The sequence below is a fragment of the Microcaecilia unicolor genome, chromosome 10, assembly GCF_901765095.1.
Source record: "Microcaecilia unicolor chromosome 10, aMicUni1.1, whole genome shotgun sequence".
NCBI classification, from domain to species: Eukaryota; Metazoa; Chordata; class Amphibia; order Gymnophiona; family Siphonopidae; genus Microcaecilia; species Microcaecilia unicolor.
In genome coordinates, this window is record NC_044040.1 from 96,479,338 (window position 1) to 96,491,925 (window position 12,588).

The 12,588-nt window shown below is 44.2% G+C and overlaps 1 protein-coding gene across 3 annotated transcripts in view; it reads left to right on the forward strand.

Annotated features, from left to right (window-relative positions):
* Window positions 1-12,588, forward strand: part of LOC115479359 (solute carrier organic anion transporter family member 1B3-like) — a 699,693-nt gene that overhangs the window by 448,691 nt on the left and 238,414 nt on the right. For all 3 annotated transcript variants that reach the window (XM_030217247.1, XM_030217249.1, XM_030217248.1), the window contains one exon: window positions 4,998-5,234. In XM_030217247.1, the coding sequence (XP_030073107.1) occupies window positions 4,998-5,234 (237 nt within the window). The remainder of the gene's footprint in view (window positions 1-4,997; window positions 5,235-12,588) is intronic.

Here is a 12,588-nt window from a genome sequence, read left to right on the forward strand (position 1 = left end):
AGAAGGCGAGAGTTTATGGCTTTAAAACCTAAAATTCTAGACTTAGGTGGTACATATATGTTGAAATATCCTTGTAGATGTTTGGTATCTATAAATAATGTAAATTATGTATTTCTTGATACAAAGAAAATGCATGAATATATAAATGCCAAGGAAAAAGGGAATGTTTCAGCCTGAATAATCCCATGGGAATATGCTGTTAATACCTGCTAGCGAGCGTAGTGCTCTCCCCTCTCTGATTGATTACTTAAATTTTTTTGTTTGTTTAATTTACTTGTATCTTGCCCTCGCTAATATTTGTGGTCAATATATATTAATCATTTTTCTGTCCTTCTTGTGTACCTTTAAATAGGGAAAGGAAGAACTTTGTTTGATTACCTTAAAACTTAATCTTTATTCCTGCATTTGTATAGATATGATTGTATTATTTGAAAATGCATATATATAAAATAAAAAAAAGAATAATTGATAGTTAAATCCAAAGATTAATATTTTTGATCCTGGGTTTAAGGGAGGATAATCTGTAACTTTAAACCAGAGTGCTGTGTGAAAGAAAGAGTGATTGGATGTAGTGACAGAAGCTTTATTCTGAGGTTCGAGCGAGTTTTCAGAGAAAAGTATTTTCAAATTTAATTTTCCTAGTACAGTTACTCCGGTGGTAGGCCTATGAAGCTTGAGTGTTTGGCTTACAGGGCCTGATTGCTGGCTTATTTGCCTGACTAATAAGGCAAGACTCAAGAGTGAGTGTGGTGCTGCATTGAACACATAAATACCTGTGCCTTTCTTTAGCTCAGGGACAAAGTAATAAGTTAGAGGCCTGAGTCAGGGACAGCAATCAATTGCTTTCGTTTCAAAACTAGCTGACCCAAGTATTCCCTGCCCTCCCAGGTAGAATAAATTATATTAAATCAGGAAGTGACTTTCTTTTTGATTATTAAAGTTTACAGTAGTAGGTCTCAGTTCTAGAGTCTAGATCCAGAAGAAGATGTGAAGCACTGGGCCCTACCTTCAGGGGCGTAGCTACAGGTGGGCCTGGGCCCACCCAATCTCGGCCCGGGCCTGCCCAGTCTTTTGCGACCCTCACCTTCCACGACGACGACGACTTTGGTTTTTTGCCCGCAGCGGCGAGTGGGCGTAAAAGCAGCAAGCAGCGAGCCAGTCTCGACTCTGTCCTTCGCTTCCTGCCCTCTCAGCGTCCCGCCCGCCTGAAAGGAAATGACATCAGAGGAAGGCGGGATGGCACAGAGAGAGGGCAGGAAGAGAAGGACGGAGTCAAGACTGTCTCGCTGCTTTTATGCTGCAACTTCGGGAGTGGAAGTAAGCCAGCCAGCCCGCCCATCTAGTCCATTGTAAAGAAAGAAAGAAGCGATTTGGTTTCCACTCCTCCACGCAACCATCGCCATTCACTCAAAACACAGGGCAAGCAAACCTGTGAGCTGCTGCATCCACGTTGTCGTTCTTTTGAGGGGGGGGGGGCGGGGGAGACGCCAGATAGAATGGGGAAGGAGATTGAAATAAACAGGATGGGCAGGGGAGAGAGGAGAATTGCTGGACAACAGGGATTGATGGAGAGGGCAGGGGAGAGAGGAAATTTGCTGGAGATGGATGGAGGAGAAGGCAGGGGAGAATGGAGAGTTGCTGGACATGTATGGATGGAGAGGAGGGCAGGGGAAGGAGGAGAATTGCTGGACATGGATGGATGGAGGGAAAAGGGGAGAGAGGAAATTTGCTGGGTGTGGATGGATGGAGGAGAGGGCAGGGGAGAATGGAGAGTTACTGGACATGGATGGATGGAGAGGAGGTCAGGGGAGAGAATAGAAATTGCTGGACATGGAGCGGAGGGCAGGGGAAGGAGGAAAATTGCTGGACATGGATGGATGGAGGGGAAAGGGGAGAGAGGAAATTTGCTGGGTATGGATGGATGGAGGGGAGGGCAGAGGAGAGAGGAGAATTGCTGAACATGGATGGATGAATGCAGGGGACAGAGGACATTTGCTGGATATGGGAGGATGGAGGAGAGAGCAGGGGAGAATGGAGAGTTGCTGGATGGATGGATGGATGGATGGATGGAGGGAGGGGGGGGAGAGAAGTCAGGGAGGAGATGCGCATGGATGGAGGGGAGGGAAGAGAGGAGAAATGCTGGACATGGATGGAGTGGAGGGCAGGGAAGAGAAGGAAAAATGTTGGACAAGGATGGAGGGAGGGAAGACAGAGGAAGTAGAAGCACATGGATGGAGGAGAGTAAGGAGAAATGCTGGATATGGATGGAGGGGAAACTGCTGAGTTTATGGGCTGGTTTGGAACACGTTGAGGGCAGATACTGAAACTCAAGGAAGGGTAGGGACAGGGCTACAGCTGGTGGACAGGACACATAAGGACACAGGAGGATGGTGGACATGGTGAGAGAAAAAATATCAGATGGAAAGAAGACACTGCATAAAACAGAAGACACTGGGACCAAAGCAAATAGATCAAACAAAGGTAGAAAAAGTATTTTATTCAGAATTTATTAATTGGAATATGTCAGCTTTTGGAAATGTGAATCTGTGATATTTTGCATGTAAGTTTCAATTTTTCTGGTATTGCTGCATGCTGAGTCTGACTTCTTGAGTTAACTTTCCAGTTCAGTATTTTGCCTTCATATTTTTTGATTTCTAGTTCCTTGTGTCATGTGTGTTGTGTCATGTGTTTTTCATGTATGATCAAGGTGCAGTATTCTGCTAGCGTGTAGTATTTGTAGCCCTTTTTGTTTTGCTTTTTTTTTTTCACAAGGTAGTGTATTAGTGTTTTAGAGCCTAGTGTAATTACAGTTCTGCCTTTTCAAGCATAAGGTTGTAGCTCGTCCTGTCCTTTGAATTAGTGCTGTTATGGTTTAGTAAGGATATGAGTGTGTTTTTGCACAAGTTTGTGTATAGCATTTTGCAGTGGAGAGATTGTGGGATAATGTAATTATATTTAAAAATATCATTTTTTCCATTAAGTATGTATGTGGTTATACTGATGCAGGGCAGCTGTTGGGCATCAAGTGAATTCTAAGGCATTATTTTGTAGGATCCTAAGAGACACTACTCAAATTTATATAGACAGTGCGTGCCCACCCATATTAGCTCTGGGCCCACCCAAAATCTCAGGTCTGGCTATGCCACTGCCTACCTTTCAAGCAAGGTGAAGACAGAAGACTCAAGAGAGACCAAAGTTTCCACATATAAGTGAGCACGTGCATCTGAGAAAGAAAGAAAGGACACTGAGAGGGGCATAATCGAAAGGGACGCCCAAGTTTTGCTGAGGACGTCCTCACAAAACATCCCGGTGGAGGGGCGGGGAAACCTTTATTAAAGAAACAAGATGGACATCCATCTTTCGTTTCGATAATATGGTCGGGGACGCCCAAATCCTGAAATTTAGGTTGTCCTTAGAGATGGTCGTCCCTAGACTTGGTTGTTTCTGATTTTCGGCGATAATGGAAAGTAAGGTCGCCCATCTCAGAAACGACCAAATGCAACCCCTTTGGTCGTGGGAGGAGCCAGCATTTGTAGTGCACTGGTCCCCCTGACATGCCAGGACACCAACCGGGCACCCTAGGGGGCACTGCAGTGGACTTCATAAATTGCTCCCAGGTACATAGCTCCCTTACCATGTGTGCTGAGCCCCCCAAATCCCTCAAAACCCACTACCCACAACTGTGCACCACTACCATAGCCCTTACTGGTGAAGGGGGGCCCTAGATGTGGGTATAGTGGGTTTGTGGTGGGTTTTGGAGGGCTCACATTTACCACCACAAGTGTAACAGGTAGGGGGGGATGGGCCTGGGTCCGCCTGCCTGAAGTGCACTGCACCCACTAAAACTGGTCCAGGGACCTGCATACTGCTGTGATGGACCTGAGTATGACATTAGTGGCTGGCAAAAAATATTTTTAAAGATGTTTCTTTAGGGTAGGGGTTAGTGACCACTGGGGGAGTAAGGGGAGATCATCCCCGATTCTCTCCGGTGGTCATCTGGTCAGTTCGGGCACCTTTTTGTGCCTTGGCCGTAAAAAAAACAGGACCAGGTAAAGTTGTCCAAGTGCTCATCAGGGACGCCCTTTTTCTTTCCATTATGGGTCAAGGACGTCCATGGGTTAGGCACGCCCAAGTCCTGCCTTCACTACACCTCCGACACGCCCCTGTGAACTTTGGTCGTCCCCGCGACGGAAAGCAGTTGGGGATGCCCAAAATCGGCTTTCGATTATACTGATTTGGGCAACCCTGTGAGAAGGACGTCCATCTTCCAATTTCTGTCGAAAGATGGGCGTCCTTCTCTTTCAAAAATGAGCCTGTGAGTCATATAGTACAATTCAAATCCTTTAGGGTCCAAAAAACAAAAATTGGACACAAAGAGTCAGTTCTTAATGAGAAAAAAACAAACCATTTTCTTTAGAGAGTTAATAGTATAAGAGAAAATGTTTGCATAATACTAATTATCTGATGTTCTGGTACACTGTTTAATTTGTGTCAGGAATATCCAGTTGCACCTGTAAAAGAAAAGTGCTAAACATAAAGAATCGAAAGTGAAATTATTTACAGAAATTTTCAATTTGACTAAATACTCATAGATTTATTGGTAATAAAATTACATCTACTGTTGTAACACCTGTCTGATTCTTGACTAACAATCCTTTAGCATCTTTTCTTGTTTTTGTTTTGAATAAAGAGAACGAGCTTAGATTAATGTACACTGCTATTCAAGACTGTCTGGTGATTTGAAGTAAGCGGCCAATTGAGACTGCAACCACAGGTATATGGTAAAGTTATCAGTAAAGGACTGAAGCAGCAGCAGTGATTTACATTAATAATCTAATATGGCTATTTTTGCACTAAATCAGAAAGAGTGGTTAAACATTTTCCCTCCCAGTATATCCTTCACTAATTTCAACAACAAAAGTATATAATGATGGAGTTTTTTCCTTTTATGGATTATCTTTATCAATCCATTGTTCATCTTTGCTGTTTCATCATAGATAATATAACAATAACACCACAAGATTCCCGTTGGGTCGGTGCATGGTGGCTTGGTTTTCTGGTTTCTGGAATAGTCAGCTTATTGTCAGCGATTCCATTCTGCTTTATTCCCAAAACTCTGAAGAAGCAAGTTGAAAATGAAAATAATGTAAAGGAAACTTCTAAATTTAAAATGGAAAAAAGCAAGAAATTAAAACCTAAAGATTCTCAACAGGGGAATGACTCTGCAGTCAAAGGCAAGTACAAAGTTGTAATTTAATTTAAACATACTGTCAAACAGATATTGGACAGTGGACTTTGATGGAACTTTAAATATGGTACTCTCATTCACACACTCTGTTTCAGAATGCATTGAAAGTTTGGGGGGAGGGGGAAAGGGGGTGAAGGGGTCAATTGGCTAACTTGTTATATCCTTCTATGTTCTTGTTCTTTATTCAGTTGTCTCCGTTACTTGCAGAAATGACTAGAATTCTGTTAGTACATGTTTTGGAGGTGCTCTTTGTATGTTGTGAATGAGTGAACTTAATAAAAATTATTCATATAAAAAAATCTACTGTTAAAAATTAGGGCTGATTCACTATATCTGTTGGTAATAAAAGTATAGGAAACCATTTACTCGTCTAAATAATGATTCACCTGACTCAATTAGCTTAGGTGAAAATGTATCTCCTCTGTCCAACTTCCATAACGTGTACTTTCAGCCAATTTAATAAGAGGCATTATTGAGAATATGTTTGGGGGGGAGGGGAGGAAAACAGTATGGGGCAAATCTATAAAGTGCACCAAAATACAGCACACTGAGCATGACTTCTATGATGGCATCTGGGCACCCAGTTCCATTATAGAACACTAGTGTAAGTTGGCATTTATGCTCCAACATTTAGGTGCACCCACTTATGCTATGTCAATAGTAGGCGTAAATGTGCACACTTAAATGTAGCACTTTGGTACTTGCAGAAGTAGCAAGTACAGAGAATATTAACCCTTTGTATATCTTTAATGTGACAACTTGATCTCTAACAATAGTACCATGAGACGACTGCTCCAAGTCAGGTCCAACATTTTGAACCCGGGTGAAAATGAGTCAATAGAGTCTAGGGATTGCTACTACTATAGGTAGGTAGTAATGCTGATGAAGGGTTGTTGGGAAGTGGGGATGCTGAATAGGAGCTGTTGGGGAGTAGGGATGCCAATGGGGGATTGGGGTGGCAAGTTTATTGATGGCTATGCTAATTGGTGGTGAAGGGTGAATAGTGATGCTAAGTGAAGGGTGCAGGATGTTTCCTGCAAATCGGCAGCCATGCCACTGCATGTGTAGCATAGGTGCACTTAATTCCACTTTGTAAGGAGATATTAAGTACATCTGCACTATCTGCAACTGTGACAAATATATGGTAACTTACTATGCACTATCATCACCCATAGTTCACCCATTCTCCATCCCTTTCCTGCTATGATAAGCAGTTACCATGAAAATTTTAGTACAAGACACACCATGACTACAAAGTAAATGTTGCATACAGTAACTGTATTTAATGCAGTAACTGCTTACCACACTATAATAAACAGGTCCCTAACCGCCTTATTTTCAAAAGAGAAAGACGCCCATATTTCGACCCAAATCGGAAGATGGGCATCTTTCTCCCATGGGCACCCAAATCGGTATAATCGAAAGCCGATTTTGGGCGTCTTCAACTGCAATCTGTCGCGGAAACGGCCAAAGTTGATGGGGGCGTGTCAGAGGCTTGGTGAAGGCGGGACTGGGGTGTGTTTATCTGCCGAGGAGAGATGGGCGCCCTCGGCCGATAATCAAAAAAAGAAAGGCGTTTTTAGCGCGAATTTGGGTCACTTTTATGGACCCTTTTTTTTCACGAACAAGTCCCAAAAGAGTGCCCTAAATGACCAGATGACCACCGGAGGGAATTGGGGATGACCACCCCTGACTCCCCCAGTGGTCACTAACCCCCTCCCACCCAAAAAAAGGGAAGGGAGCTATGTACCTGGGAGTAATTAATGAAGTCCACTGCAGTGCCCCCTAGGGTGCCCGGTTGGTGTCTTGGCATGTGAGGGGGACCAGTGCACTATGAATCCTGGCCCCTCCCACGACCCAATGCCTTGGATTTGTTCGTTTTTGAGCTGGGCACCTTTGGTTTCCATTATCGCTAAAAAACGATACTGCCCAGCTCAAATCTGCACAAATCCGATGCATTTGGCTGGCACAAACCATATTATCGGAAAAAAGATGGACACCCATTTTTTTTCGAAAATACGGTTTGTCCCACCCCTTCATGTACCCGTTCTCGGAGATAGACGCCCATGGAGATGGGTGTTCACGTTCGATTATGCCCCTCCACGTGTTTTAAGTTACAGCCTCAATGGTCAGGAGAAAGCCATGAAGAAACTATACCCATACACGTGCATTGTCATAACCCTATCATCATATTATAATTTCAGACTTTGGTGGATTTTTAAAAGGCAGAGACATTAGCTATCCATGCATGCAGTTCAGCAACAGTCCGCAAACGAATCTTTTCCGGAGATGGGAAGGTGGTAGAACGAGAGGACATGAAATGAGATTGAAGGGGGGCAGACTCAGGAAAGATGTCAGGAAGTATTTTTTCACGGAGAGGGTGGTGGATTCTTGGAATGCCCTCCCGCGGGAGGTGGTGGAGATGAAAACGGTAACGGAATTCAAACATGCGTGGGATAGGCATAAAGGAATCCTGTGCAGAAGGAATGGATCCTCAGAAGCTTAGCTAAAATTGGGTGGCGGAGCAGGTGGGGGGAAGAGGGGTTGGTGGTTCGGAGGCGAGAATAGGGGAGGGCAGATTTGTATGGTCTGTGCCAGAGCCGGTGATGGGAGGCGAGACAGGTGGTTGGGAGGCGGGAAACACTGCTGGGCAGACTTGTACAGTCTGGGCCCTGGGAGAGACAGGTGCAAATCAAGGTAAGGTATACACATGAGTTTGTCTTGGGCAGACTGGATGGACCATGCAGGTCTTTTTCTGCCGTCATCTACTATGTTACTATGTTGAAGAATTTGTCTGTTACTATAAATACTGGAGAGAATTAATTATCTTGGTTCTATACATAGTTCACACTGTTGTTTATATTGTATTTACTGTAATTGTAGTATTTTATAGTGTAATGTGTGAAAAAGATGGTAGAAAATGGAAATATGGCAATTTGAATATATCACAGATTTCCTCCATTGCTTCTGCTATTTCCACATGCTGTTGATTTTACAGCTTTTATTTTAAAACATAACACAATAAGTAAAGGCAGGAAAAAAACACCTGGAACATTCAGTCCATCCTGGCACCCCCAGGGGATCACCAACACTACCCCTTCTCCCCAAGACCCTCTACCCCTCTCTAAAGAGACTTTCCACCCCAGGACCTATTGGTAGTTTTCTTGGTGTCTAACAGATGAAGCAGAAGCCCCTGCCCCATCAAGTGCTGGGTTCAAACTGACACTGGTCAACGCCTAGCAATAATCTCGAAGTACTACCACTAGGGGTCAATCTGCCAAATAAGGGACCTCTGCTTGCATCTGATGGGGCAAAATTGACTGGGGATTGTTTCTGACCCACCTTCTATATTCCAGGAGAGTCTTCAAGGAATGGGGAGCTGTTTTAGTTGGGCGCCATTTATAGAATAGAGCGTAGCACTGAGATCCACGCCCAGTTTTGGGCATAAGGATTTATACTAACTGAACCCATTAAAGAAACTAGTATAAACCCAAATTGGCATGCCTAAGTGTGCCATGCAAAGAACATAATTCTTAGTATTCTATAAGATACACACGTATATTGGAGACAAACCAATGCCCCTCCTATGCTCCATCCATGTGTACATCCCCTTGCAGTTATGTGCTATGGCACATATGAGTTTATAGAATAGCGCATAGTGCACATAGGGGGTCTTTTACAAAGCTGCACTAGTGTTTTTAGCTCATGGTAGAAATCAGGCTGAGACACCAGCTGATTTTTACTGTGAGCTAAAAATGCTACCCTGGCTTAGTAAAAGACCTCTATACACACATAAGTGGCACTTTTCTATGCAGTACATAGTAACTAGTAACTAGTTGGCTAACTCCTGATGGGGCGAGTGCCTCAAAAAAGATATAATAGAATTGGACAAGGTGCATAGACGGGTGAGCAAAATGATTAAGAGAATGGAACTCTTCTCATATGAGGAAAGGCTAAAGAGGTTAGGGATCTCCAGCTTGGAGAAGAGAAAACTGAAGGGGGATATATAAGAGGTCCACATATGTAGCAAGATGAGTGGATTGGAATGGATAAACATGTATCAATTGTCTACTCTTTCAAAAAGTACAACAACTAGGGTACACACCCTGAAGTTACCTAGAAAGTCTTTTAAAACAAATCAGAATATATATATATATATATTTTTTTTTTTTTTTTTTTTTTTTTTGCTCAATGTACAGCTAAGCTGTAGAACTCTTTACCAAAGGATATAGTAAAAGCTGTTAGCATTGATGGGTTTAAAAAAAAAGTTTGGAAAAGGCAAAACTCATAAACCATTATTTAGACAGACCCAGTGAAAACCACTACTTATCTCTGTGAGTAGGCAGCATGAAATTTTGCTACTTTTTGGGATTCTGTTAACAAGATCAGGATGAACATACCTAAATCTTCACTACCCAAGCAGCAAAGGCCTCAAATACAAATCAACGTATGCATCCAGCTTTTCCTATTTAAGCATACAACTATGGAACGCTCTGCCAAAAATAGTAAAATCAACGTACGACCACCTCAATTTCCGGAAAGAACTAAAAACAAACCTGTGCGGGAAGGCATATCCCACCGATCCAACATGAAAGACTGACTACCTGCAACACAATAAAACCAAAGATCGTATTGGACACAACCAATTCCTGCAAAAACTGAAAAACAGTCAAACACAATCATAAAGGGTTCTGTAAAACAAATATCAAATATTGAAGGGGGGAATACCCTCAGAAACCGAGGTACACACCACGGTCTGATCAACAGGATACTGATATCTATATAAGATTTTTGTATCCGTGATCTGGTCTCTTTCATGGGGTAAAACTTTTCCCTCTACTTCTCAATCCGATCTGCCCATATTAGAGCACAAGTTTAGAAACATTTCTGAGTAACCAAGCAACAGCATAGCATAAACTACTTAGCTTTATCATAACTGGCTTGGGATCTGGGTGTCGTCGTCGTCGATAATACACTGAAACCTTCTGCTCAGTGTGCTGCTGCGGCTAGGAAAGCGAATAGAATGTTGGGTATTATTAGGAAAGGTATGGAAAACAGGTGTGAGGATGTTATAATGCCGTTGTATCGCTCCATGGTGCGACCACACCTTGAGTATTGTATTCAATTCTGGTCGCAGCATCTCAAGAAAGATATAGTAGAATTGGAAAAGGTGCAGCGAAGGGCGACTAAAATGATAGCAGGGATGGGACGACTTCCCTATGAAGAAAGATTAAGGAGGCTAGGGCTATTCAGCTTGGAGAAGAGACGGCTGAGGGGAGACATGATAGAGGTATATAAAATAATGAGTGGAGTGGAACAGGTGGATGTGAAGCATCTGTTCACGCTTTCCAAAAATACTAGGACTAGGGGGCATGCGATGAAACTACAGTGTAGTAAATTTAAAACAAATCAGAGAAAAGTTTTCTTCACCCAACGTATAATTAAACTCTGGAATTCGTTGCCGGAGAAAGTGGTGAAGGCGGTTAGCTTAGCAGAGTTTAAAAAGGGGTTGGACGGTTTCCTAAAGGACAAGTCCATAAACCGCTACTAAATGGACTTGGGAAAAATCCACAATTCCAGGAATAACATGGTAAAATTATGTATAATCATACCTGATAATTTTCTTTCCATTAATCATAGCTGATCAATCCATAGACTGGTGGGTTGTGTCCATCTACCAGCAGGTGGAGATAGAGAGCAAACTTTTGCCTCCCTATATGTGGTCATGTGCTGCCGGAAACTCCTCAGTATGTCGATATCAAAGCTCCATCCGCAGGACTCAGCACTTAGAGAATTACACCCACGAAGGGACACTCTGCCCAGCTCACCACCGCCGAAACGGGGGAGGGGAATTAACCCAGCTCATCCCCACACAAGTGGGGGAGGGGAATCCGTCCAGCTCATCCCCGCGGAGCGGGGGAGGGACACCACACCCGCCGATGCGGGGGATCTGGCTTATCCTGCAACCGCAACCGCGGGAGGAGCTGACTGACCCTAACACCGCCGAAGCGGGAGGGGTACAAAGCTGCCCTACAGCCGCACGAAGCGGGAGGGAGTGCCGGCAGAATTTATGTCTCAATCCAGCCACGTAAAACGGAGGGGAGAGGAATGCAGCAGCTCACTGTAACACAAACTCGTCTCAACTCTTGAAGAATCCAAGTGAAAGAACTTGAACACGAAGTCTTTCTGAAATAACTGAAGACTAAACTTGAACCTGAAATGCAACCAGAATAAAAACAGAACAGATATCTGGGAGGGGCTATGGATTGATCAGCTATGATTAATGGAAAGAAAATTATCAGGTATGATTATACATAATTTTACCTTCCATATCATCAAGCTGATCAATCCATAGACTGGTGGGATGTACCGAAGCAGTACTCACCCAGGGCGGGACATTGAAATCCCTGACCTCAACACTGAAGCTCCAAACCGGGCCTCCGCCCGTGCAGCCACAGTCAACGGTAATGCTTGGAGAATGTATGAGCCGAAGCCCAAGTTGCCGCCTTGCATATCTCTTCCAAGGAGACGGATCCGGCCTCTGCCATCGAGGCCGCCTGAGCTCTCGTGGAGTGAGCCTTCAGCTGGATAGGCGGCACCTTCCCCGCGGCCACATAAGCCGCTGCAATGGCTTCCTTGACCCATCTTGCCACTGTAGGCTTAGCAGCCTGCAGACCCTTACGAGGACCTGCAAACAGGACAAACAGATGATCCGATTTCCGGAAATCATTGGTCACTTCCAAGTATCTGAAGATGACTCGTCTCACATCCAGATATTCAAGAGCGGAGTACTCCTCTGGGTAGTCCTCCCTACGAAAGGAAGGGAGACAGAGCTGCTGATTCACATGGAAGCGAGAAACAATCTTGGGCAGGAAGGAAGGCACTGTGCGAATAGTCACTCCTGCCTCAGTGAACTGCAGAAAAGGCTCTCGACATGAGAGCGCCTGGAGCTCGGAAACTCTTCTGGCTGAAGTGATAGCCACCAAAAAGACTGCTTTCAACGTCAGGTCTTTCAGAGATGCCCTCGACAAGGGTTCAAAAGGCGGCTTCTGCAATGCTCTTAGCACCAGGTTGAGATTCCACGCAGGCACCACTGAGTGCAGAGGAGGGCGCAGGTGATTAACTCCCTTGAGAAAGCGCACCACATCTGGCTGCGAAGCCAGGGAAGCACCCTTCAGGCGGCCCCTGAAGCAAGCCAGAGCCGCTACCTGGACTTTAAGGGAACTGAGCGACAGGCCTTTCTCCAGACCTTCTTGCAGGAACGCCAACACTGAAGAAATTGGAGCAGTGAAGGGAGAAAGTGAGCCTGCTTCACACCATGCTGCAAAGATACGCCAAAC